The sequence below is a fragment of the Vitis riparia genome, chromosome 7, assembly GCF_004353265.1.
Source record: "Vitis riparia cultivar Riparia Gloire de Montpellier isolate 1030 chromosome 7, EGFV_Vit.rip_1.0, whole genome shotgun sequence".
Lineage (NCBI taxonomy): Eukaryota > Viridiplantae > Streptophyta > Magnoliopsida > Vitales > Vitaceae > Vitis > Vitis riparia.
In genome coordinates, this window is record NC_048437.1 from 12,346 (window position 1) to 40,195 (window position 27,850).

The 27,850-nt window shown below is 34.4% G+C and overlaps 1 protein-coding gene across 7 annotated transcripts; it reads right to left on the reverse strand.

The window, feature by feature from the left end:
* Window positions 1-5,404: 5,404 nt before the first annotated feature.
* On the reverse strand, window positions 5,405-27,850 carry LOC117917936. Of its 7 annotated transcripts, none has more exons than XM_034834409.1 (15): window positions 27,746-27,849; window positions 26,268-26,322; window positions 26,049-26,157; window positions 20,445-20,652; window positions 16,598-16,727; window positions 16,384-16,486; window positions 14,189-14,312; window positions 11,652-11,717; window positions 8,711-8,749; window positions 8,136-8,216; window positions 7,967-8,014; window positions 7,278-7,328; window positions 7,095-7,163; window positions 6,172-6,417; window positions 5,405-6,094 (listed from the first exon to the last, which is right to left on the reverse strand). In XM_034834409.1, exons 4-15 carry the CDS (start codon window positions 20,592-20,594, stop codon window positions 5,840-5,842), a joined length of 1,362 nt encoding a protein of 453 aa, XP_034690300.1. In that variant the 5' UTR covers window positions 20,595-20,652; window positions 26,049-26,157; window positions 26,268-26,322; window positions 27,746-27,849; the 3' UTR covers window positions 5,405-5,839. The 7 variants fall into 7 exon arrangements, with proteins under 7 accessions (XP_034690300.1, XP_034690299.1, XP_034690304.1 ...); XM_034834408.1 differs by lacking the exon at window positions 27,746-27,849 and adding an exon at window positions 26,416-27,711; XM_034834413.1 differs by lacking the exon at window positions 26,268-26,322 and having other exon boundaries at window positions 26,115-26,157; window positions 27,746-27,850.

Below are 27,850 nucleotides of genomic sequence, written 5' to 3' on the forward strand. Positions count from 1 at the left end.
TATTTCTGAATATATATTGATTTGGATTAGACCATTGGGAAGTTTTGATGGTGTTTTGTCTGTTTGTTTTATGATCTGTTGCCTTGGAACTTTAAGAGATCCTTTTCTTTCTGTAGTCTCTGTTCTTCTATGATGAACTTCATTATTTCTTATCTGGTGATTTTTTTAGGAATCAGATGAGATCATTCTGAGGTTTTATTGGCTGTATTCTCATTTGTTTGTTTGGATCTATATTGTTTTAATTAGTTCCAAACATCAAGGTGAATTATTTGATCCTGTTTTTTTAGTGTATTCTGAATACTCATTTGTAATTTTGAAAGAAACATTATATTTGACGAATTTTTATTGATCTATCTTGATGTGATAACTTATGCAGTTTTGAACTATTTCTTTTACGTTAAGTCATTAAAAGCTGATTTAGGCATTTTTAGAATCCAGGATTGAGAAGTTCTCTTGAAGGTTTCCTTTGATATCCTGTAACAGTTTAATTACATTGTAATTTAGTTTTGTGATTTTCTTTGAATTCTTGTTAATTCCAGGAGGCCTAAGGCAGTGAGATTACAGTTTTTTTTAAATTCCGGTTAATCAAATCATTCTATAATTTTATTTTTTTCATGATTTTGGATTAATTGTTAATATGATTAGAAATTTTAATTGCTTCCTTGTTCATTGAAATGGATTTATCATTATCTTGGAACTTTGGTCTATAATCTGTCTTGAAATTTCTATATTTCTATTTCAGATCCCACTTGCATGAATTAATTCGACTCAATTGAAAAATTAGTTCTAAATCGGACAAATTCATATTAACTTAATGTAATTGGAAATTCAAATTTTGTAAACATGATTCATTTTTTATTTATTTATTTATTTGTTTTAACCAGAGAACAAAGTTTGTTCTAAATTTTTTTATGTTGGTTTGGTGTGATTAATAATCTAGGTTCAGTCAGTGTGAATTAATTCATTATAATTAGAAGATTAGGATTCTTCCTTATTCATATCAAACCAATAAAATTAGATATTCAGATTTTTGCTTTGATTGATTGTTCTTGTTAATTCTGTCTTGATCAAATTTGAATGAAGATTTAAATTCCTCCATTATCAGCTCATGTTAATTTAATTACATAATAGATCTAGATTTATCTCCTTTGTGTTGCATTAATACATTCACTAATTTGAGTCAATTAGGTCAAAAATGAATTTCTGTTTATTTGAATCAATTTGCCCAAATTGAAACCTATATCATACTTTTACTAATTTAGAACTATCTAATTAAATTGAACTTTGAACTTTTCTTTCTTTTGAAATAATTAAATAAGATTTCTGTTCATTTGAATCAATTTACCTTAAATGAAGATCATATCATGTTTTCACTGATGTAAGATGATTTAAGGTGAGATTTGAATGCTATTTATCAGAATAGTTTAGTTTAGTCTAAAACTAATTTTATTGATATTTATTAATAGCTGTAGTTTAATTGATTCCAAATTATCTTTTATTATTTCTATTTTCTTTTGTTCTTTCTATTTCTTGGATTTGAAATTCTTTAGGATGTTTGGGAATTGGTTGTATTAGTTATGGATTTTATCAATTATGTAAGATCAGATGATTAATTCTAATGTGGATCATATACTTTTGAAATGATTAAATATTGTATTTGGGATTCTGGTTCCTAATGTAAGCCATTCTTTTCTTTGATTGTACATCAGATTATTCATAATGATCAGATTCAATTTGTTTAAATGGTTGTCTAATTATGTATCTATTCCTTTGTAATTTTTTATTATGATGAATTTTCAGTGATGCTGAGACCTTTGGATTAATATAAAATAGTTGAAATAATGTGGAGTAAATGAATAAACCATTGTTCTAACTTCTAAGGATAATGTTAGCTACAGAAAATGTTGAGGAAGGACATGGTATCCTGATTTTGTAGTTTGAGCAATATGAAAGGAATAATCAGTACGGTTTTAATTAGTTAAGTAGTTTTAAATAATTGATATAATAGACCAATTTTTCAATGTAATGGATTGTGGGAAATTGATTTAAATATTTACTAAAGCATATTTCATGATAAGTAATACTGTATCAGTGAATAATCTTCAATCATAATAATCCATAAATAAATTCTGTTTTTTTTTTTTCTTTAAAGCCCTTGGATTAGCTACATGATGATGGGCTTTCAAATAAAATTTAATATCTTTGAAAAATCCGTTTTCCATTATATTTGCACAAGATATTTCTTTCATTCCTATTTTTTTAAACCATTACTTATTTAAGAAATTATTTTTTTTCTATATACCAAATAATCTATTGTTTTAAATCATTTTATAATCATTCAAATTTTCCCTTTAAGACAATCTAGTTTCTCTAGGCTACCAAACCTTTATTCTTTAAAAGGAAGAGAATGCTACCTAATTTGGTAGGTATATTTAAAAAAAAAAATTAAAAGGGATATGCATGAGTCAAATATTCATAGCTCCAATTAATGGATATTTATGGGTAAATTCGTGAAAAATGAAATAGGACTGAACATGCCCCAATATACCAAACAAATTTTAAAATGAATTTTGATTTTCTTTGATTTATTTGAATGATGAATTCTTAAACTAAAGCTTGAACCATACAGGAGAATATTTCAACTCTTCATAATATTAGGAGACATTTAACTAAGTTGCAATGTAGTTTTAATCAAGCTAAAATAATCAGAGTTACGTTTAAATTTCTTAAGCATGTTTAATTCCTTATCAATGCATATGTGATCATATTAAATATAAGTTTCTCTTGTAAAGTCAATATTATTGTAACACATGAATTAAATATTGCTTTTGAGAAAACAATATGCTTGCCAAGCCAGGTACACAAATCTTTTCTATATCCTTTAAGGTTATAGTTGAACATTATCTGCTACTATGTGATTGTAGTGCTCAAATTGTATGAGATAGAATTTGACTTCTTGTGAACATATGATATTTATAATGCAATGTAGTGTTATTGTTTGTTATCTAATTTTTTGTGTTTTCTGAAAGCGTTCGGAATGCAAATTAGGTATGTCTTTCTTTAATTGATGAATTGTGTTTTCATGTTTATTTAATTTATAGTATTCATGAATTAATAGATTAATCCTCACAATTATTTCAACTTACTTAGTAGAGACCTAACTTTTAGGGCTTAGAGGGGTGTCACGGTTTTTCGTTATACCTTCCCAATATGTAACCTGACCCCGAACTCAATTTGGTTTTCATAGACCTGTATTTTATTTCAGAAGTCACATTTAGAATTTTTCTTTTTTATTTTGTTTTTCATTTTATAAAAATAAAAACAAAAGTAAATGGTCACTCTATTATTTAAAAAAATTGGATTTTCACAAACAAAATGTGAGTCTCGTCATTAAGTGGGAATGCATGTAAAAATGCGGGATCACAAATTCATACAAAGTTTTTATTTTAAGTTTTTTGTTCAACCTTTTATTTTATTTACTTCATCTTTTTCAATAAAAATGAACATTTTTAAAAGCTAAATATAGACCGACTTTATTTCATTTAAATTCCAGTATATCAAATCAAACTAAATGGGTATTTAGTAATTCAATTTAATAAAACTTATAGGGTGTTTGGTAAAACTTAATTCTTGTTACTTAATAATTTAAATTGATTTTAAATTAAATTATACTTAAGTCATCCATTTAAAACTTATGACTTAATTTTCACTTTAAATATTAAAATTGTTTGATAAAATTAACTTAAAATTTATTTTAAATTATCAAATTGATATATTTATTCTCATAAATTAAAATTATGATAAATGAGATCGAGTAACAATGGGGGTCATGGAATAAGAATAGAGATAGTGAAGGTAATTAAAGCAAATGAAGATAAAAATGTAAAATGAATATGTGGATTTGAAAATAAGTTAATTATTTTTATTTATTACTTAAATTGTTTTTTATTTTAAGTTATATAATTAAGTCATTTTACTAAATATATTTAATTTACTTAATGACTTAAATTAAATTATTAAATCACTTTAAGTTATTAAGTTGGTTCATCAAACAACCACCTAATAAATTAATTTAAGTCATTGAGTGCATTAGACATATTTGATAAAATAACTTAATATATTATATCACAACTTAAAAGTAAAAAATAATTTTTAACTATTAAGAGAAAATATTTAACTTATTCTCAATTTATAAACTCTTTTATCTCATATACCCATAGTTAGTGAAAATGAATTTTACAATTATAACTTTACATTCATAACTCATATTTTATAGTAAATATTTTTATAATTATCTTATGTTTCTACAATACTTTAAATATGAATTTTTAATAAATAAATTCACTACTTAAAATTAATGAAAATATAAATATTAATTAAAATTAGCAAGGGTAAATATGTCTACTTAATGATTTAAAATAAATTTTAAGTTAACTTTACTATTTAACCTTAATGCATAAAGTAAAAAATAAATAATAAGTTTTAAGTTAACAATTTAAAAACAATTCAATTTAACTTAAATCAATAAATAACAAGTTTTATCAAATACCCTCTAAAAATAAAAAATAAAAATTGATTTCTAAATTTTCTCATGCTTTCATACTATTTATAAATTAATTATTTATCCACATAACTTACCTATAAAATGGTGAATTGACCAAAAATAGATGTTTTTTGGTCTGCTTTTTCTTTTATTTCTTAAGAAAATTTAGATCCATTTTTTATGTAAATTAATTTTGATAAGAAATTAATTTAGATTAAATTCACAAAATTTAAAAATCGAGCCCAATATTCTAATACAAACTTCATTTTTTCTTGTTTCTTTGAGTGATAAATTGTTAAATTTAATAAAATTAATTAATTTAATTTTAATTGTTAATTGTATCTATAAAATTGATTAATCTTTTTATTTTCTTTTTTTTTATTGATTGTCTCTATTTGTTTTTTTACGAGGTATTTTTTCTTTTTAAATGTGAAATTACTAATCTAGTTTCTTTATTTTTATAAAATGTTTATTATTTTTATAAAATTTTATTAATCATAAAAATAAATATCTCAAAATGTGTACACAAACGTTTTGAGGCTTACACCTCACTTCACAGACAAAAAATCTCATCTCACAGACAATTTCATCTTTAAAAACTTCGGTTGGGAGGGATCATTTTAGAGAGAACTAGAGGTTTCTCTTGGATTTATTTTTTAAAATCATTTTAACAATAACATTAGAAAAGCTTCTATCGTTAAGTAGCGTGCCTTCTCGCTTACCGGAAGTTGCATGTCTAACGCATTCTCCTCGATAATAAGTTCGTGATAAGTATATAAATGACAAAATAATATGAAGGTTTCCATTTTATGGTCACTTGGCCACTAGATATTGCTTCATTGTTTAGGTAGCACTAACATCAAATAACAGACAATGTGTTCATATGGAATACCATTACGTGTGTGAAAAACAGGTAGAGAGGTAGCACGGAACAGTAAATTAGAGAATTTCTCTATATCATACCGTGCGAGTAATAGGGAGAGAGCGAAAGAGAGGTAGCACCTAAAACTATCTATATTATACCATGTGTGTGATACAAAGGAGAGAGAGAGAGAGAATGGGAGCACAATCATATAATGAGCAGATGAGAAGAGGGGCAGACACATTCTCTCTCTTCAAATCAGCTGATGGACAAGGTGTGACCCATTTACAAAATCTGGGTCTAACAAAAATGCACCTACTCCAAAATTTCTCTCAACCTTTAGGATCCCGTTAAGGATGGAATCGAATCTCCTTGCATTGGCTTCACCTTGCCTCAGGTCAAGCACATGATCCAAAAGAGGCCAACTGAATCTCTCAATTATGTGTTGAAGGCCTGGGTTTTGGTGGCATATAAAAAGGGTTTCCCCATTCGATTGGAGTAAGCAAAAGTGGATTCCATCTGTCAAATACTATTCGCCCTCCACGCCCAATCCTTCCACTTAAGCTAAAGTGCGGTGAAGATGGACTATGCTTAATTGAAGAATCATCAGATGGCGGTACTATGCCAGCAGCTGCCAACTTTTCTGGATCTAGAGGTCTTGTGAACAACAAAGCAGGCTCAAGTGGATCCTGGATTAAATTCCATATTTATACACAATTCAACAACAAAAGGAAATCTGATTTGGTAGAAAGAGCAACGCATATACCATTTTATTAAGCCACCCCTGGGGCACATGCTGCCGCCTCAACTCCCGTCTCAGGTTTCCTCCAGAAATCATCACCAGCTTGGAGTCCACCAAAGATGGATTTTGTCCTACCGTAGGTCGTATATGTGGACGGCTGTTTGCAACGTCATCTGAGTCCACAAATTCTTCCTCACTTGAACCAATTTTACAAGGGAAGGTTGGAAATCCAGGGAGTGCCAAGCTATCATCAAGAAGCTCAGTTTCATGCTGGAAAATCCATGCGAACCCAAGCAGCAATCAATAAAAAAAGCTAAATCAAAACAAGTTTATGTTTATGTGGCTTAGAACATGGCAACAAACATCACAGCATGCTTCAGAACAGCAAATCAAGGAACTGAATAAATGCAAAATGTTTTAAACAGTTGAAATCCTATAATGCGAGCTTAAGGCATATAACAAAGATGGAAAGATCTATCATGAATACAAATGCTTACACAGCTAAAAAATAAATCTCATATCAACTTCATGTGTATCAATGAGTAAAACTTTCCTTCTTTCCTTTTCTATTTTTTCTTCCTCTTGAATTTGGAGTTCATGATACAAACAACTTTTCCATCAGTAGCCATCAAACTGTAAATCTTTCTAATTTCATACATCTACCAAAAGCCACATTAACATTTCCTAATGCAAGCACAAGAAGCAGAAATACTGGTAAGAACTACATTTTAGTCCATGGAAAAGCATTGAGATATATCTACCAGCTTCAAATCATACACAATTTTTTTTTATCATAACCTTTGCATACCAATGAAATGTTAGAGCTGAACTATGCGTTAGACACATTATCCATGAAAAGAAACAAGGAAAAAGAAAGCTATTAGCTGCATGTCCATAAATATGAAAAGAGTGACCAAAGACAATAATATAGTGCATTGCATGCATACCTTATACTTTATTTGAATCCTTTGAAGGCTAACTTCACTCTCCATGACATCTCTCTTTTTCTCCTCTCTCTGCATTTGAATTTTCTAAAGGCGATGAGTCTTTTTAGTGATAATAATATTTTACCCCAGGCTAACAAAAATCTCCTTGAATGTTTTAAAACAGCAAAAATAAATAAAGAACACCTTAATCAAAGCCTCCAATATGGTCTTGGCTTGGTCTAGGTTGCGCCTGACCTGGTGATGAACTCAAAAGAATGATTAAATTATAATGGCAAATATGAAGATAAACAAGACAGAAATATCTGTAAATAGAATACAAGCAATGTAACTTACAACAATAAAGCATAATATTATTTTGATTTGATTCATTATTTTCTAGAACAAAACTTGTTATCAGAAGCATCAAAATAGCAATGATTCTAACCAGACATTACAAACAATGAAAGGGCACAAACACAATGATTATGTTTCCTATATCTCTAGTTAGGCATAGGAGGGTATGAGTGAGGAGCTCACACCCCTTCAATGCATCATCTTGGGATCTTGTTTCTTTTCCTAAAGGCAAGCTTCTGATAAGTTGCAAATGTAGTTATAAGATCAAGACCAAGCAAGTAATACTATGAACCCTTATACTCCATCAATTTGCTCTTGTCCTTACAAGTTTGAAAATGGATCATGAGAATACCTTTACTCTGTTAACTAGGATGAACTTTTTGTCATTGATTTCTGTTAGTTAATAGTGACTAATTGATTAGCCTCATGTTAAGGCACTCTTCAACATGTGTGTGATTATATATGGTCTCAGACAGGCCTCTCATGCCTGGTTTGAGAAATCCAGGAAGGCGAGATAAGCCCAAGATCTGGGTGCTCACCTGGCGAAGCTTTTCGAATGACTGCACATTGTTTTCCCTCCTTTGCATCTATATAAAAGGACAAGACAGGGTTGAGATACTACAATACAATTACAATAAGGATTATAAATCGAATATCCACTAGAAGTCCATGTAAAAAGGCATAGCTAAACCAAATCTGCTACCCTACCCTTCTTGTATGAAGTCTGTGAGCTTTTTCCCTTGGCCTAAACACATTGTACGGGTTGGTATCATTAACTGGTGGAGGAGGCTGCAAGGAAAAATGCAATTGAGGTTAGGATTAGTAGACCCATCATGGCACTAAAAACAATTCAGAGAATATACCTAGCAACCAGGAAACAGCAGCTTGACTGAAATGAAAATAAGCACATATATCTTTCTTTTGTAGGCAAAATTAAGTACACATACTTTCAATCCAAGGACTACTACTAGAAATCCACTAGCACAATTGGAAAGATCAAATTATGCCACACAAATGCTTGAGAAAGTCTGCTAGAAAATGTTGTCTTTCTTATAACAGAGGGTACAATCACAAGTTCATGCTTGACCCTTCAATCATATGGGACTAGAAGCACAATAAATGGGTTATGCCCATAGTGGATTAAATTTTATGCTCTTAATAAACTTGAACTATGCTATAAGAAATCAAATGATTTGGTAACACTATGCATGCATCAACAGTAGGATTATGAATGTGTCTGCACAGAACATCTGGAAAAAGTATAAGCAATTGATAAAACTAACCTGCAATCGCCGCAAAATAGGCTTCTGCCACCGTTCACGCTGGTAAAACAAAAAAGGAAGCATGCATAAGAGCTCTTTCCATGAAATTAAAAAGGCAATGTAGTCTGATAGGCACTAGCAGACAACTAGATCACCTCATCATATTGCAATCTAAAACAAATCTCACAAACCGAAGTGATGAAAAATTCAAAGACCAAAATTGCATGAATCAGTCTTCTAACTATGAATATTACTTTCTAGATAATTCCCTTTCCTTTGCGTTTCCCTAGAATTATGTATGTAATTAGGCTGTTGAATTTCCCTTTTTTATGCAGAATCCAATTGTACAAATGCACTTTATATGCTTTCTTAGTTTAGATTAGATTAAATTTTGTAACTATATAAATATGTAATTATCACCACTCAAGAAGTCAATGGAATAATCCAGAATTTCCTCATGGTATCAGAGCCATTCTAGGGTTCTACATCTTCTTTTTTCCCTCGACTATCATAGTCCATTTTTGTTAACCAGCTTGCTGCTGGTTCTCCCATAAAAACAAAAAACCATGTCTAAGGTTTGCATTAGGAAATAGTAGAAAAGAAACTAAGGAGGAGATTATTTCAAACAACAACTATTCTCTATAGATCACCACCCAAAAATTAAATGGTGCTAATTTTGTGCAATGGTCCCGATAAGTGAAATGTTTTGAAAAGACACAAGAAATTTGGGAGGTGGTGATACATACTTAGATAAGGGGAGCAGCACACAATTGTATGAACTAAAAGGAAAGGTATGGAACACTCGTCAAGCTTCCTTTTTTTTTTTTTATAGGTATCACTTGTCAAGGTTCTATGATTGTAACTGGCTGCTACAATGAGATAAATAGAATTTGGCAAGATGGATAAGAACCAAGATCATAAGTGGAAAAATATGGAAGATAATGTGTTGTTCAAGACAATTCAAGAGAGATAAAAATCTTTGAATTTTTGGAAGGTTTGAATCCAGAACTCGATCAAGTAAGAAGTCACGTTTTAGGGAAGGAGTCAATGCTATCCATAATAGAAGTATTTTCCACAATCAGGAAAGAAGAAAGCATACTCTAATTGACGATTAAAAAGCAAAATTCTCGACTGACCATAGTGAATACAAAGCTGAAAAACTCAGCACTTGCAGTTAGCAAACCTGAAGCTGCTGTTTTTGGAGGACCGAGGCACAAAAATGATGACAAAGATAAGTTATGATGTGATCATTGTCACCAGTCACAACACACCTATGATATGTGGTGCAAGCTTCATAGAAGGCTTCAAAATTGGAACAAAAACAATTGAAGTCAACGTAGCAATAGTCCTCGATGCAAAGCAAAAACAACATATCCTCTTAATGGTCCTGAAACAGCAAATGCAGTGAATGCAAAGGTGCCTCTCTGCACAAAGGAACAAATGGAGCAACTTTGTAGGTTCATGAGTCAATGTCACAAACAACCTTCCTCATCAAATCTAGCCCAAATGGGTAATTTTCTCATCATTGCTCTCCATACCTCAAAATCCAACCCTTAAATCATTGACTTAGTGGCCATGGATCATATGATAGGTCTATCCAATCTCTTCTTAATTTCTTCAATTTCACCCTGGATATTTGGTTTTACTGCTTTTGTTATTGATTATAGCCAGGGACGGAGTAAACTAGACCCAAAAGCTCACAAGTGTGTACTTCTAGGATACTCACTAACAAAAAAGGCTATAGGTGTTTTCATCCAGCAACAGGAAAGTTTTATGTGTCCATGGATGTCACTTTCTTTGAACAACAACTATATTACTCCCAGACTGTTCTTCAAGGGGAGAATAAGGTTGATGAAGAACAGTTTTGCAATGTGTTACCTGTGATGGAATCCTTTAACAACCCATTTTAGAGTTTGCTGAAAGTGAAAAATGTTGTAGGAATTTCTGAAGAGGGGGAGCAACCTTGGAAGATACTACTTCTCACTGATGAGATACTTGAGCAAGCTAAGAAAGAAACAAAACAACTCCAACTTTACTCTCGAAGGAATAAAGGGGCCATTCATCAAATGCATAGTCAAAATCCTCCACTTTAGAAATTCTTAACTCAAGTAACACTAGTTTTGACTCTCCTATTTTCAGTTCCTACTTCCTCATTTGATTTTGATATTCCAATAACCATCCAAAGGGGGTTAGATCTTGCACTCAACACTCTATTTCAAAATTTGCATCTATCATCGTCTTAACTCTACTTGTAAAGCCTTTGCTACTAATCTCTCTGGCGTAAAAACCCCAAAAAAATGTACATAAGGCACTTGAAAATCCAAAGTGAAGAGATGTTTTGGAGGACATGTAGACAACACAACACTACAAACTGAAAGAATTTGGGATAGATTTACAATCTCTTCATCATCTGAGATCGTCACATTTCAAGAAGTACAGATTAGTCATAGAATTGCAGGAGCCTCCATAATTCCCTGGAGCATATCCACTCTACAGAAGGGGCAGGATAAAATCCAAGCTCTGATGTGCACCGCTATTTATACAAATCCATAACCAAAGGCAGGATTACTGTGCTGATGGACCATATTTTTCATATTTAATGACATCATCAAATCTTTATTGTCGGGATATATTCACCTTTTTTTTTCCTTACATATTGCTTTATATGTCATTTTTCTAATCTATATACATTTTTTTCTTTTAGTTTATTTCTAACTGTGGAAAAAAAAAGACAATTTTTTGTGCATAATTTGTGAGGAGACCAAATGATAGACAACATGAAGAAATAGGTAAAAATGATACAAGACATAATTTATGAGTTGACAACTAAGCTCTCAACCCTACAAAAGAATATTGCATACCGCAAACAATCAACAGTCTTCTAGCGCAAGCATTCTTTCCAAATGATGTAAGATCTTTCATGTATTTCATAAAAACTTTTACTATGATATTTAATCCATACCTTTTCTCTCCAGTAATTATAAACCGACTGGAAAACTGCAAATCTTATGGACTGGGCTTGTATGGCCTAGCATTATAAGGAAACAAATAAACAATCAAAATAACACAACCAGAGGTTATCTAAAACTCGTAGTTAAAAGTGACTGCAGTAAATGACAAAACATCGACCCACAGATGGCTTAGATATATGTACATGCACAGACAGAAAGAAAGGGGGGAAAAAGGATCAAATACTGGTTACAAAACAGGGACTACTGTTTCAATGAATAAAATTGCCTAATGATCAAAAGCAACCAGCATGGAGCAAAGGGCATTAACTTTCATAACAGTTAAACATAGTTCCATGACAGATCATTAACAGGAATTTCAATGGATCAAATGGATAAATTAAAAACCAGTAATTTAACTGATCCACATATCACAAATATCTAACAAAACAATAAAAAATTAAAGTGTTTCAGACGAAGCCATACATACCATTATTTGGCTATTAATCTGTGATGTAACAGTTAATCAGATGAAGCATAATGGGGAACTTATTAAATCATATTTTTCATCCCACCCTACAATTTTTTATTCAAAACAAACTTCTCATGATATGAACTTTAAGCATAATTGAAGGATCAGAAATCCTTCCAAAAACATGAAGAATGATCAAAAAGGGACATACCTAACAAGAGTAGCAAGATAGTTATATAGATCAAAGATGAAAAAAAATGTACAAAATATAGCAACAACGTAAAACTCAAAGGGGTAAAAAAATTCCTCAAAAATAACCATCTTCTTAGCTCCAAGTTTAGCAAATAGATCAGGAACATCATTAGCTAAACAAGGGGAACAACCAAAGTTGCTTACCAGAAGTACTTCCAAGGACCTCTCTCCAACTTAGAGACCCATGAAATTACTACAACAAAATCTCCCTCCACCAATAAATTGAAAATATCCAAAGTCCTGGCCTGCAATAAGCACTCCAAATGAGCTAAAATCTCTGCCACAATAGTCAAACCTCTCTTGCAGGTTTGGAAAAGGCTCTCAACACTCTAACGTGGTGATCCTTCAATTCCTAGGTGGCCTAGGTTACCAAGAGCCCACTCATCAAAGCTAAATGTGATCAAACTCATTAAAGGTGGAGTCTATACTGAAAGGATCATGCAATCTTCCGTCTTTGATCTGCAAACCATGTTCAATCAAGTTGTAGAATATTCAAAGGAGTATCCTCAAAAGCTTTAGAGGAAGAAGTCCATGGGAAGGAATGTAAATGTATCAAATTCCAAATAGATTCTAAGGTCCTCCATTTGTTAAAAAAAAAAAAATCTCACATTCCACTCCCTCTAAACTATCCATAATAAGAAGGCAAGCTACATGCCAAAAACCTTTCCTCTAGGAGTATCCCCAAATCCTCTAAAGAGATAAACAAGGTATCTTTCATGGTCTTGGGAGGAACCCAATCTACCCTAGCAAAGCTGAATAGCCTACTCACAAGGCTCAAGGTCACTGGCAATATATATATAATAATCAATTGAATTCCACTGCCTAGGCACATAACACAACAATCCAAGCTGAGAGCTTCAAAGGCCTCCTCACCTTTAGCAAATCATTGCTGTTGAGTCCCAATTTAAGTCCGATAATCTCTAGTTACATCCCTAAGTGTTTTGTTAGTTTCTAAAGGAAAATACAATAGCCATGTAATGAAGTCCTTCCAACTCCTCCCCATCCCTTCTACCCACCTTAAAACTTGTAATGAAGCCCCCACTCTGGGCCCTAGTCAACATCTAACTGAGAGCTTCCATAATCAAAATGAACAAGGGGAAAGTGGATCCCCCCTACCTCGACCCCCTAGAACTCTGGAAAAAACAGGACCAAGTGCCATTAATGAGAACAAAGAAGGTTTCCATGGAAATACACCATTTTATCTATCTATCCACCTTTGCCCAAACCCCATTTAGACATGATTACCAATAAGAAATCCCAATTAACATGATCATAAGAAAAATATCTATCATGTATATGTGGTGTATACATGGTTGGTTTTCCTATCTTCTTTCTTTTTCTCATTTTTAATTTCTTTTCCCCATTGCCCAAATATTTCCTCATTTCTCACCTTAAGTCCTAAAAGAGGTAAAATCCCAGCCCATCTAATTTGATTGAAGGCAACCACCCTAACATTGTCTTAGATCAACAAAAACAAGAGTATGAAGGTTACACCCTCGTTAAAAAGCCAAAGAAACAAAAAAAAAACAAAAAAACAAAAACAAGCATTCAATCTTACCTCAATGTCCATACAAACCATATGATCAATCAAATCCAAGTATATTGTCTTTTCATTATAGCACCTACACACCACACAGCTATCTCATTTATTTATTTTAATTCATGGTACTAACAGCAACCATACTGTAGATCAGCAATTGGAATACACAATTCAATAGATAATCAACAAATCTATACTAGAAATAGATGGAAGGACAAAAAAGTCGAAAACACAACAAATAGCATGGAAATTGGATTATGCACCTAAAGAGTGCAATGAACTTTCACCTCAGTAGCAGCATCAAGCTGTAAAAGTACAGGAATTGGTGAACCAAGTGTAGGTGTTATAATCCCTGCTCTTTCTCGAGCTTTATGATCCAATACTTCCAATTTGAAAATTAGACACTCAAACCTGCATGGACAAGAACACCAACATGATTGTGAGCAATAGAAGTAACAAATGGACAAGTAGAACAAACATAATGCAGTTGATTATGTTGGTGAAAGTTAAGATGTGCTACACTTGCATCAAAGGAGCTCCAACCCACTTGATTATGATAAATGACAATTAGGGCACACTAACTAGTGGTTAAGCCTATCAACCTCCAAAACAGTGAGATTGCATAGAAACAATAAAATTCAATCTATAATAAAACCTTATAATGTCCATCTAAAAATGTAAATCAGCATATTGTAGCAAAGACGGAGCAAAAACATCAGGAGCTAAAACATTAACAAATTCTAGAATCATTTAGGTACTTGCCAGTTCGATGGTACCTGATGTGAAGACTGTAGGTAAAGCCAAAAACATCAGAGGACTAACAGGAGTTTAGGTCAGTCTAAAGAGGTAAAAAAAAACCCAAGATCCATCTTGTTTCAAGTCAATCTGAATCCAAACTTGAAGCATCAAAGAAAGGTAAAATTCCATAGCTTAAATTCAAGCTGCTACTCAATCTAATATGATATCAGGAGAAGCAACATTTGCAGCCACATTGTGAACACTCGTACATGTCGGCTTGGATTCAGAATATATTGATGGAACCAAATTTAAGAGCCACATTTAATACAAGAAAATAAATGGAGATAGAGGGCATTGTGGGAGGTGGAGTAAAGGTCTAATAACGTTTCAGGTTAAGTAAGAAATGACTCAAACCAATTCTTAACCTTTTTCCTATTACTGCACAAACGGAGAACACATCAAGCTAAGCCACAATCAACTTGTCCTCAGCCAAAACGTCAATCAGGGCCTCAAATTTGAGATGTGGCAGAAACTCAACCAAACAAGTGTAAATAAAATCCCAAACTTCAAGCAACATAAGCAACTTTAGATAACCCTAGACTTCTCTTCCGTTGATAAGATATCATGGTTTCCTACACTCAGGAAAATACAATTAAATCCTACAAACATTTTTGAATCTGCAGTTGCAGGTGAAACTTGCTCAAACCTCAATTTTATCTAAACTCGTGTTGCCACATAATGTATAATTTCATTTTTTTTTAAAAACTGGGAAATAAAAATGTCGATATTGCAAGGTATGTAACACTTGTGACCACAATACACCAATGCCAAATTCCCTTCCACCATCAAGCTACAACTTCAATAGCCATCCCTATCCCAAACTGCTTTTGAGAATACTTGAATAATATCCACTAGTTTGTCTTTGATGATCCCTCCAATACACATCAGGCCTGGAAAAAGGATACACTCTAACAATATCAGGACCTCACTTTTGATTTACCAAACTTGCTTTTTAGTCCATGCATATGAATCTCAAGGGTACACCTATAAACTTCTGAATCACTGAAACTGAATGAGAAGTAAGAAACCAAACACCATCCCCCATCTTATATTTGTTATTAAAATCTTGGAGTTCTTTTCCCTCCACATCACCCAGATTGTAGCTAAAAAGGGCACATTCCCATAAAATCCATCCCTCATTTTATTGCCAACATTTTTTTTTTTTTTTATATCAGAAAACAGCCTAAAGGATCTTTCCCGAAGAAAACAACCCACCACCAAAGCTCAAAGGAAGTCAAGGAAAGGAGGAACAAGTGGCTTATTGTTTCACCAATCTAAATAGGGGTGCATATGTCAGAACTAATGGCTTTATAAGGTCCTCCAATGGGGTATGCCATCAGTATTTGACCTACTCATGTTTTGGGCTAACATGTTTTAGGCTTATTGGCTTCTATTATCCTGCATGCATATATTTTGGGCTTATATTTGCAACAAAATAATTTTTCCCTTATTTTCATGCAGTTCAGGTGTTTTATACATTAGCTTAAATTTTTCCTCATTTCTAAATGGTTTAATTTTTCAAGAATTCTAAACCAAAATTTTAAGTCTTAAAACATCTCATCAACATTTAGCCAACTTATACGAGTCACTTCCCTAACTCCTAAAGATCCTATAACTTCAAGTCATTTCACAGAAAAAGAAAAGAACATGCAGAGTACAGAGTAATCATGTTTGATATCATTACTTTTCTGGTGCAAGAATCTTTCTTTCATTGTTGACCTCATGAAGCCAATCTTCATCCTCATTGTCCAAGTCATACTCAACAAACTCACCAATCTCAGCCCGAGCTACAAAATAGTTCAAAGGTTTAGTACTGTTTATCATTTGATACCCTGCCAAAAAGAACCCTTCAAACTTATTCCTAAATGAACAATAAAGGATTTCCCTACTTCACAAACCTCCCCTTCCACGTAAATATGATGTTGGTTGACAAAAAGTGCGGGAATAATCTCTTTCATATGTATCAACAACAACAAACTGTGGAGTAGGTATCTCAGGAGCCAATTTCTTGCTAGGAACCTGATGCACCTGAGGGACAAATATCCTTAAGTTAGTTCAAAAAAATTGACAAGCAACAGTTCAGTGAAAAACTCATTGAGAAGTTGATATAAATCCTTAACACACATTTATCTATGACAAATGTCACATGCATCATGCAACTATTGCAAAATAACATAAGTAATGGCACTATTGAACATCATCTAAAAACAATATATCCTCAGTGTTGAAGCATACAAGGTTTTATGGGAATGAAGGCTGAGTAGGAAGAAGTTGGTTTGTTGTTGAATCTAAATCCTCTCTCTTTAGAGGAGGTTGGAGGGAAGCTCTTAGGGAGAAAGAGGTGATAGAATTCTTTAAGGAATTTCACGAATTGGGTAGATTTGTAAAGAGCCTCAATGCAACGGTTTTGGTTTTGGTGCCAAAGAAAGGAGGGGTTGAAGACCTTAAGGAGGCAAATACCAATAACATGCTACAAGTGAGAAGACCCTACAAATCTCTTAGTCCTCATTGGTGCATTTTATGCAAAGGGAGTGGAGAATCAATTGATCATTTTTTTCTACATTGTTCCGTAACACTAGGGCTTTGGCATAGGCCCTTCAATGTAGTTAATTTGGATTGGGTTCCACCAAGGAGTATTGGAGATATTATGATTATTTCATTTAGAGGCTTAGAGAATTCAATTGGAAGCAAGACTCTTGGGCATATCACATGTATCACTATATTGTGGGTTGTGTGGCAAGAGAGAAATGTTAGGATTTTTTAGGAAAAGTGTAGAACAAAAGGAATGTTATGGGATCTTATTCATTTCTACTCCTCTTTTTGGGGTTCTTGTATTGCCACTTTGAGAGGAATTTCATTTAATGTTATTCTACATAGTTGGCTTTCGGTTTGTAATTCGAAAGGGGTGGATAACGTTTGAAAGAGTTTGATTTTGGTTTTCGAAATAATTTCTACATGCTTTTATCGGTATTTCTCCTTGTACAATGGAGGAGTATACCCTTACTTTGATCAGGTTTTGTACTTTGCAGGCAAGACGTTTCATCCTTCTCTTCAACTATCATAATCAATATATATTTTGTTTCTGATAAAAAAATAAAAAGTTTGGTGGGTAGCCTTTATAAGTTATTGGCTAAGGTGTTGGCCAATAGGCTTAAAAAGGTAATGAGCAAAGTCATCTCAAAATTCTTGATGTTTGTTTATAGCCAATGAAGCAATTGACTCGATGCTAAAAAGTAACAAGCCAGAGGTGCTTTGTCAGCTTAATATTGAGAAGGTGTATGACCATTTTAATTAAGACTTTTCGCTTGCGATCTTAAACAAGATAAGATTTAGGCATAGGTGAATCAATTAAATTAGTTGGAGCATTTCTTGACCAAAATTCTATGTTATTGTGAATGGCACCCCTTGCAGGTTTTTTCAAAGCTATAGGGATTGAAGCAAGGGGACCCGCTTTCATTGTACTTGTTTATGTTAGCCATGGAGGCGCTCGACCTTCTTGAGAGGGGCTAGGGAGGGTGATTTTTTATCAGGTTTCAAGGTGAATGGTAGAGCTTGTTAAATTAGTTGGAGCATTTCTTGACCAAAATTCTATGTTATTGTGAATGGTACCCCTTGCAGGTTTTTGCAAAGCTATAGGGATTGAAGCAAGGGGACCTGCTTTCATTGTACCTGTTTATGTTAGCCATGGAGGCGCTCGACCTTCTTGAGAGGGCTAGGGAGGGTGATTTTTTATCAGGTTTCAAGGTGAATGGTAGAGCTTGAGAGGGTATGGAGGTTTCTCGTTTGTTGTTTGCTGATGACACTTTGGTGTGTTGTGAACCCTCTCTTGCCCAAATGACCTATTTAAGCTAGTTATGTTGTTTGAGGCCATTTCAGGTTTGAAAATTAACCTAATCAAGAGTGAGCTTATTTCGGTTGGGAAGGTGGAGAACTTGGAGTTGGCCTTTAAGTTAGGTTGCAAAGTGGGTGTGCTCCCGACCTCTTATTTAGGCCTTCCTCTAGGTGCCCCTCATAATTCTTTGGTTGCTTGGGATGTGTTGGAAGAAAGGTTCCATAAAAGATTGAAAATGTGGGAACGACAATATATTTCTAGGTGGTGCTAGTGCTTTGCAACAAAAGGAAGGTTTTTTGGAGACAAATTATAAGCGAAAAATATGGGGAAGTTGAAGGGGGTGGTGTCCTAAGGAAGCAAGTGATGACTACGATGTTGGATTATGGAAGGCCATAAGAAAATTATGAGACATAGTTAAGTGTAGAATATCTTTCTCTGTACGCAATGGGAGAAGGATAAAGTTTTAAAAGGATAATTGGTGTAATGACGAACATTTAAGCGTTTCTTTTCCCTCCTTATTTGCCTTAGCTAGTTCAAAGGAGGTTTGAGTGGCAAACTTATGGTCTCATTCTAATGGAAGAGGTGTTTGGACTCTTACATTCTCCAAATGTCCAAACGATTGGGACATTAAGATTGTGGAGCACTTCTTGGCAAGGCTACAAGATAATCTGATAGTTGAGGGAGGAAAGGACATGGTGTGTTGGTTAGAGATAAAGTGTGGAACTTTTTCTATTAAGCCCCTTTACTCTAGCCTGGAGGTGGGGAGATCAATGTCGTTCCCAGTATGTAATTGTGTGGAATGCTTAGGTTCCACCTAAGGTGAGCTTTTTCACTTGGGAAGCGACTTGGGCAAAAGCTTTAACTCTTGATCAGCTACAGTGGAAAGGTAGGTCATTAGCCAAAAGATGTTTCTTGTGTTTCATTGACCAAATCCTTTCACATTGCAGCAAGACGAGGGTGTTGTGGCAGCCTTTATTTGCTCTTTTTGGTATTTTTGGGTGATTCACTCCTCTGTTAGAGAGACTTTGTTAGGTTGGCAGGGCTCTTTTGTCGAAAGGAAGCGGAGAAAGGTTTAGGGAGCAGCTCCTTTATACCTTTTTTGTGGATAATTCGGAAGGAGAGAAACGAAAAATTATTTGAGAATGTGGAGCTCTCTGATCAAAGATTGAAAGTCTTGTTGTTGTATAGCTTATTATCCTAGTCCAAACTGTTTATCGGATAAAGATCGATGTCTTTATTTGATTTCATTGATTGGTTAGGTTCAGTTTGAGGGGAGTAGTTTTTTGTTTTCCCATCCCTTTTTTGACGCTCTTTGGTGGCCATTGTATACATCATGTGTACTTTGGTACACCCCTTTTTGGCACTTCTTAATAATGTTCTTATTTATTTATCAAAAAAATAATATATCCTTAATGTTGGAAATTTTCTAGCCATTTCAATCTTTTAAAGTTATAGATGCAGGACTGTCAGCACAACATATCATTAATGGGAAGGACAGCCATAACAACCTGCACTTATTTGACAAATGTTTATAAGTAATTTAATGACATAGAATTGCAAAGTACTATAATCTTTTCCTAAATAGGTTGAATGGTGAGTACCATATTGTTTGCCTGAATGGTAATACATGGTTCTGGCCCACCTTAGTTGGAATCTGTTAATTATGCAGTTAAGAGCTTGCTGCAATTTGTTTCACATTGTCAGCCTACTCTAGCAAATATGAACGAATAAAAAATCTCAGAGGCACACCACAATGAACATAACAAATGAGCTCATTTGGTAACATTATCATTAGTAAGAGCTTTTGGATTTTTATTTTGTTCCACACTCAAGAGAATTGTGAACCAATGACTGTCTAACAACTGGAACACCCAAAGGAAAATTAATATGCAAACTAAGAGTATAAGCAATACCTCATTATCAGCCTCTGCAGCAAGGCGCAGTATCTGTGAATTTCGTGTGGAAGTTAGGCTATCTTCATCTTCGAAGTCCTTGACAGATTTTACAATTGGGAGCTTCTTGTGAATATCAAGAGGACGAGGCCTGAATGATAGCCTACTCATGTCAACTCAGCTCCAAATGAACCAGCTCTGAATTTGTTTTCATACCAACTCCATTACACTTTAACAGTACAGACAAAAACATATAAGAATAATGCAAAATTTGCTTAAAACCACAATAGAAAATACCAAAACCCATCCTCCATAAAAAGAGAGGAATTTACCCATTGACCATTTAAACAAAATTAACCATTGAGGGCAGAATTCTCAACACGCATGCCAAGCTAGAGGTAACCTCTAAGTTGTTAGTTATGCATGGAAAAAAAAAATTGAAAATGATCATTGCACATGTCATAAATTCATTTCCAAAGGCAATATTGCTCAATAAATTAAAACACGGCATTGAAATTATGAAAAAAAAAATAAGAAAAAAAACTGTAAAAGAAAACTTATAGATCACAATTAAGATGAAAATTAGAGATTGCTTCAATATCCTAGTTGGTAATTGCACAAATACCTCTAAAACTATGAGTAATTATATTAATAACAAGAAACATTTACTTGTACCATATTATGAGTAATTGCACAAATAATGGAAGAAGTTTAATTATCCTCTATAAGCAATTGCAATCATATGCGAAATGTTTCTCTTTCACGTTATGAGTAATTGCACCAACGTGTTTAAAACAAAATAACCTAGGTTTTAAAAATTATATAAACCAAGTTTTAAATTTGTTAAAAAAATAATTAACACAACATGTGATTAAAAAATAATTAACACAGCCATAAGTGATTCACTCTTAGGAATTAATAATTAGATTTTTTAAAATAATTATATTTGAGACTAATTTTAAAATAAATAGAATTTAAATATTTTAGTTATTACCAAACAATTGAATTAAAAGGAAATTGAAATAAGAAATATAGAAAAGTGCGCCGATATGAACTTCTGAAAGTGGAAAAAAAGTGGGCTAAGTGTATAAAAAAGGGGACATTGGGATCCTTGGTTTTAAAATTTATAGGATAATAGTATGGGCTGGAGAGCAGAATCTCATTGATATTATGGCCTTCAAAGGACAATGGTGGACTTTTAAAATGTGAAAGAGTGTGAGCTGAGCTTGCGAGAAAATGAATGGATACCTAATTTCAGAATTTGATGGGATAATGGGCAGTGGGTATGAAAGGAAGTGGGGGCCCACAATTTAATAAAACACTATGAGAAGCCCATGGTTGGTGGGAATCAAATGAATGATGAGACTGAGCTGCACATATGCCAGTGAGAGTGGACTACAGAGAATAAAATAAAATGGGCCCCTTTTTAATTAAAAAGGAGATAAACACATGTCCTGGACTTTTATTTTTTAGAGAAATTATGACAACAAGAAATATTAAAGAAAAAAATGAATAAATAAAAAATTGAATTAAATCTAAATTAAATATTAAACAAATTATATTAAAATAGAGGAAATTCTACAATGGGGTATTTACATGGAATAAATTAAAAAGAGAGAGAGAGAGATGTTAAAAAACAATTACAATCCTCACCTCGGAACTTCCACCCCCTCCCCTTCTTGTATTTTTTTTTAAATAATCATTAAATGTTTTAAATAAAATAAAATTGGTTTAATTAAAAAATTAATGAAAATAACGTGAGTTGGTCAGCCATCATTTTAGGATAAAAAAAAAAAGGAATCTTGGGATACTTTGGATATGGGAGTTTAAGACATGAAAGAGTGTGGGTTGGGTTTGTCAGGAAATGGAGGGGTAACTGGTTTCAGAATTTTATGGGATAATGGAAGGTGGATAGAAAATGATGTGGGGCCAACAATTAATCCATTTGAAATATGGGCCACAATCATGAGACCAGTGTCTGACCACTTCCCAATTTTGTTAGAAGGAGGGGGTTTGAGAAGAGGACCATCCCCCTTTAGATTTGAGAATATGTGGCTAAAAGTGGAAGGTTTTAAGGATCTGTTGAAGTCTTGATGGGAGGGGGACAACTTTAATAGTTCTGCAAGCTTTATTTTGGCTGAAAAACTAAAGGTCTTGAAGTCTAAGTTAAAGGAGTGGAACAGAGATGTCTTTGGCGGGGTTGAATACAGGAAGAATTTGGCTTTAGATCAAATGGAGTTTGGGATGCTAAGGAGAAGACTAACAGACTGTCTTTGAAAGAGATGGAAACTAGAAGAGAAGCGAGGGAAGATTATAAAAAAAGGGTTTTACTAGAAGAGATTACTTGGAGACAAAAATCTAGGGAAGTGTGGCTGAAAGAGGGTGACAAAAATACGGTTTTTTCCACAAGATGGCAAATGCTCACAGAAGAAGAAACGATGTGAACTGAATTAGGATTAATGGTGTTTGGCATTCGAAGGAGAATGGGATTAGCGAAGGGATAGTAAATGTCTTTAGATCTCTACTGTCCAATCCGGGGGACTGGCGCCCTCCTTTATCAGGGCTGCAGTGTGAAATGCTGGAGAATACGGATGCTTGTGCGTTGGAGGTGCTGTTCACGGAAGAAGAGGTGTATGGCGCGTTGTTGGGATGTAGTGGGGATAAAGCTCCAGGGCTTGATGGCTTTTCAATGGCTTTTTGGCAGTTTGTTTGGGACTTTGTGAAGGATGATGTGATGAGTTTCTTCAGGGAATTCTATGCACACAGTAAATTTGTTAAAAGTCTAAATGCAACTTTTTTTGTTTTAATCCCAAAAAAAGTGGGGACTGAAGATTTAAGGGACTTTAGGCCCATAAGCTTAGTTGGAAGCCTGTACAAGTGGTTGGCTAAGGTTCTAGCTAATAGGCTAAAAAAAGTGGTTGGAAAGGTGGTCTCTAAGGCTCAAGGGACTTTTGTGGAGGGTAGACAAATCCTAGATACAATGTTGATAGCTAACGAAACTATTGATTTGGTTCTAAAGACTAATGAGAATGGTATTTTGTGCAAACTTGACATAGAGAAGGCATATGATAATGTGGACTGATCTTTTTTTCTTAAAGTTATGCAGAAAATAGGTTTTGGGGAGAAATGGATAGTGTGGATTAAGTGGTGCATATCCACTGCAAGTTTCTCTATGTTGGTTAATAGCACTTCTAAGGGTTTCTTTCAAAGCTCAAGGGGATTGAGGCAGGGTGACCCTCTCTCACCTTATCTTTTTGTGATTGCCATGGAGGTCTTTAGCTCCTTCCTTAAAAGGGTTGTGGACGGAGGTTTTATGTCGGGCTGTAGGGTGAAGGGTAGGAGCAAAGAGGGGGTTCAGATTTCCCACCTGTTGTTTGCTGATGACACCTTGGTGTTCTGCCAAGCTTCTCAAGACCATCTGACTTACCTAAGTTGGTTGCTTATGTGGTTCGAGGCCGTGTTAGGGTTGAGAATAAACTTGGAGAAAACTGAACTCATTCCAATAGGGAGGGTAGCGAATATTGATGATCTCGCCTTGGACTTTGGTTGTAGAGTGGATAGTCTCCCGTCCACTTATTTGGGTCTGCCCTTGGGTGCTCCGTTTAAGTCAGTATCAGTGTGGGATGGAGTGGAAGAGCGATTCCGTAGAAGATTGGCCATGTGGAAGAGACAATATTTATCCAAGGGAAGAAGAGCAACTCTAATCTAAAGTACTTTGTCGAATCTTCCTATTTATTTTATGTCTTTGTTGCGCTTACCAAGTTCAGTTAGTCGGAGACTAGAGTAAATTCAAAGGGATTTCCTTTGGGATGGTGGCAATTTGGAGCGAAAACCACATTTAGTAAGATGGGAGTTGGTGTGCTTAAGTAAAAAGAAAGGGGGTTTGGAGGTCAAATGCCTTTCCATCCTCAATAAGGCTCTTCTTTCCAAATGGAATTGGCGATTCACAAATGAGAGAGAGACTTTGTGGAATCAAGTGATTAGAGGAAAGTATGGGGAAGATAGAGAGGGTTGGTGCTCTCGGGAAGTGAGAGAGGCACATGGTGTGGAGCTTTGGAATAAGGATGGACTGGGAGTTGGTGGGTGCCCGGATTTATTTCAATGTTGGTAATGGGAGGAGGGTGAGATTTTGGAGGGATAGATGGTGTGGGGATTCCCCTTTGTGTCTTTTCCTTCCCTTTTTGCTTTGTTTGTTGACAAGGAAGCTTGGGTGGCGGATTTTTGGGATCCCTCGGTTGAGGGGGGTTGGGGGTGTTGGAATCCCTGTTTTTCAAAAGCCCTAAATGATTGGGAGGTGGAGGAGGCGGAAAGATTTCTGGAGGGTCTTCACGGGAAGAGAGTGCTTGGAGATGTGGATGATATGGTGGTTTGGACCAAAACAAAGAGTGGCAAGTTCTCAGTCAAGTCTCTCTACCTTGCTCTAGAAGCGGACTGCAATTATTTGTTTCCCTCTACCTGTATTTCGAATGTGTGGGTACAGCCCAAAATTAGTTTCTTTGCATGGGAGGCTACGTGGGGTAAAGCCTTAACCCTAGATCTTGTTCAGAAAAGAGGATGGGCCTTGGCAAATAGATGTTTTATGTGTCTTGAGAATAAAGAGACAATAGACCATCTTCTTCTTCATTGTTCAAAAACAAGGGTCCTATGGGAGTTACTTTTTACTTTGTTTGGGGTGTCTTGGGTGATGTCCTCTTCAGTTAGAGAGACTCTCCTTAGCTGGCATGGTTCTTTTGTGGGCAAAAAGCACAAGCAGGTGTGGAGAGCTGCTCCTCTTTACATATTTTGGATGGTTTGGAAGGTAAGAAATAGATTGGCCTTCAAGGATGATGTGTTGTCAATCCAGAGATTGAAATACTCTTTTGTTTATTCTCTTTGGTCTGAGGCTAAGTTGTTATAGTTGAATGCCCTCTAACTATGGTTAATTTTATTAATTGGTTGGGATCCTATTAAGGTTGTTTTTTGGGCCAGCTGGATGTTGTTCTCCTTCTTTTTCTTTGGCCCATTTGGTGGTGGGTGTATAGGTTTGTATACCTTGAGTCGCTTTTTTGGTGTCTCTTTATGTATGAAATTCTCTTTACTTATCAAAAAAAAAAATAACCAACAAGTATCACTAATCAATTTTTTTTCCATGAGTAACAAGTATCACTAATCATTGTTCTCAGAAAGAAACAATCAATGCATCAAGTTTCATTCTTAAAGCACTGCACAAGATATCTTTTAAGAGGCACAAAGTGCCATGTCCAGGACATGTAGCACACAAATTTACAAATTGATAGAATCAGATTGAAGCAGTACAGCATGTAAAGGGCGCAAACTGACCAACTGAATAACAGTATCACATCCAGGTAGTTTCAGCATATGTAAGCTACGAAACTGACAAATGAAAGGCATGGTTGTCATAAAATCAATTAATCACTACACCAATCATCCAAATTAAGCAGTTATAGCATGTATTTCTACAAAGATCTCTAGAGCAATAAGCAAGATCCAATTAAACTACGCAAAATCAGCATGCAAAGCAAGGAGTATGGAGATCATCTAGGATAATCTTATATCATATCATCTACCATATTTGCATGTAACCACTAAAAGCATAACTAGAATCACTGAGTTCTAGAACCATACCTTGACATAATAAAAGTATATTAAATATCACCAACAGAGTAAACTATGATGTCTTCAGATGCATACCAAACAATGATGTCTTCAGATGCATACCATACATATAAGGTTCCTGTCAAAAGAACAGAAAATAATGAACCTATATGGAGATAAAAATCCATAAATCAAATGGCATAAACATGAACTTATATTTAAAAGTGATGGTGAAATCAAACAGCTTACTTTAAATGAAACAATATCTTCAGCTATACTTTAATAAGCTAGAACAGAAAAATTCCTGAAAGATAGTGAAGAAGAAAAGAGAAGTAAGCACATCCTATATGTTCTCAAGAGAAGGCCCACATTGCAAAATACAGCCTGATAAGCTTACCAATTTATCAAAGACAAAGTATATAAGCTAGGATGGTTATAAAAGTTAGGAAAGGCGATCGAGAGAACCCCTCCTTTTGGATAAGGTAGCAAGGCTGGATCAGGTTATTGATTGGTCTCTTGTTCATGTGGATTAATGAAGCTTAAAATAGTTTTTTGGAATGTTAAGAGGCTGATTAATAACAGGCAAAGGAAGGCAGTTTAATCTTTGATCAGATAACAGAGGCCTCACTTGGTGTGCCTTCAGGAAACTATAATAAATGGGTTGTTTCTTGAGATGATTAAAAGGTTAGGGAGTGGTAAATTCTTGAAGTGAGATCCACTGACAGTGGAGAAGGTTGGTTGTCCTAAAATGATGGACAAGAGAACATAAAATAAAATATTAACAAGGAATAAGGCATAAACCCATCACAAAAGAAACAAACCATTATCCAGTATCGTCATTAGTTTAACTAATACACCGACGACCACAAGGAGTAAAACATACCGTTTCTCCATTCCAATAAACCCAGACGTTCAGTTTGGATACCAAATCACTAAAAGAGCCAAAAAGAAAACAGTAAATCTTTACGGTTTAACTTTCTGTCTACCAAGAAATGAAAAGCACACCTATATCATGTCAAGCAATAAAGGTCATATTTCCTACAGCTAAAGGTACGTTTCATTTGATAGAGCCCCAAATAGTTAAAACCCTAGTAGCTTAAACCCGTTTCTTTTCCCATCTTTCTAACGTAATCAAACAGCCAAAAGAGAAGCGGCGTTTAATTTACTTGACATGCAACGGAAATTTCATAGTAACTTCATTTTCCACTTTGCATCTCCCGCATTCCCATCCCTAAATACTGTTGAGATTAAAAATTTGCTACAAATTAAGGAGATTATAAGTAAATAAACAAATTACCAAAAAAGGACAAAAACCCTATCAAGATGTTCCACACACACAACTTGACCTCGTTCTCCAAGTCGCACATCAAACCCTAAAAGCCCTATCCACTATCGACATCACCATTCCGCGTCACACAGATGATAAAAATGAATAAAAATCCAAAGTTCAGAAGCAGATAGAGGAACCATCCCCGCAGAAAAGAGCAAAAAGTCGAGAACCAAACAATCATCAAATTATTCCAATAAATAAACACACAAAATCAGAACCAGACTGCGAATTGAAATCAACCAAAACATGCACAGATTACCAAAAAAATACTGAAATAATAAACTGAGATATAAAATAACAAATTCACAAATAAAAAATTGGGGATCTTGGAAAAGCGGGAAGGATCGATAGATGAGGAGAAGAAATTAGGGTTTGAAGAGCGAGCTTGGGCACTTACAGTGGTGGATCGAGAAGTGGATGATGAATCTGTGCAAGATGGTAGAATTCTTGTGAGGTTGGTGGGAATCAAACGAATGATGAGACTGGGCTGGACATATGCCAG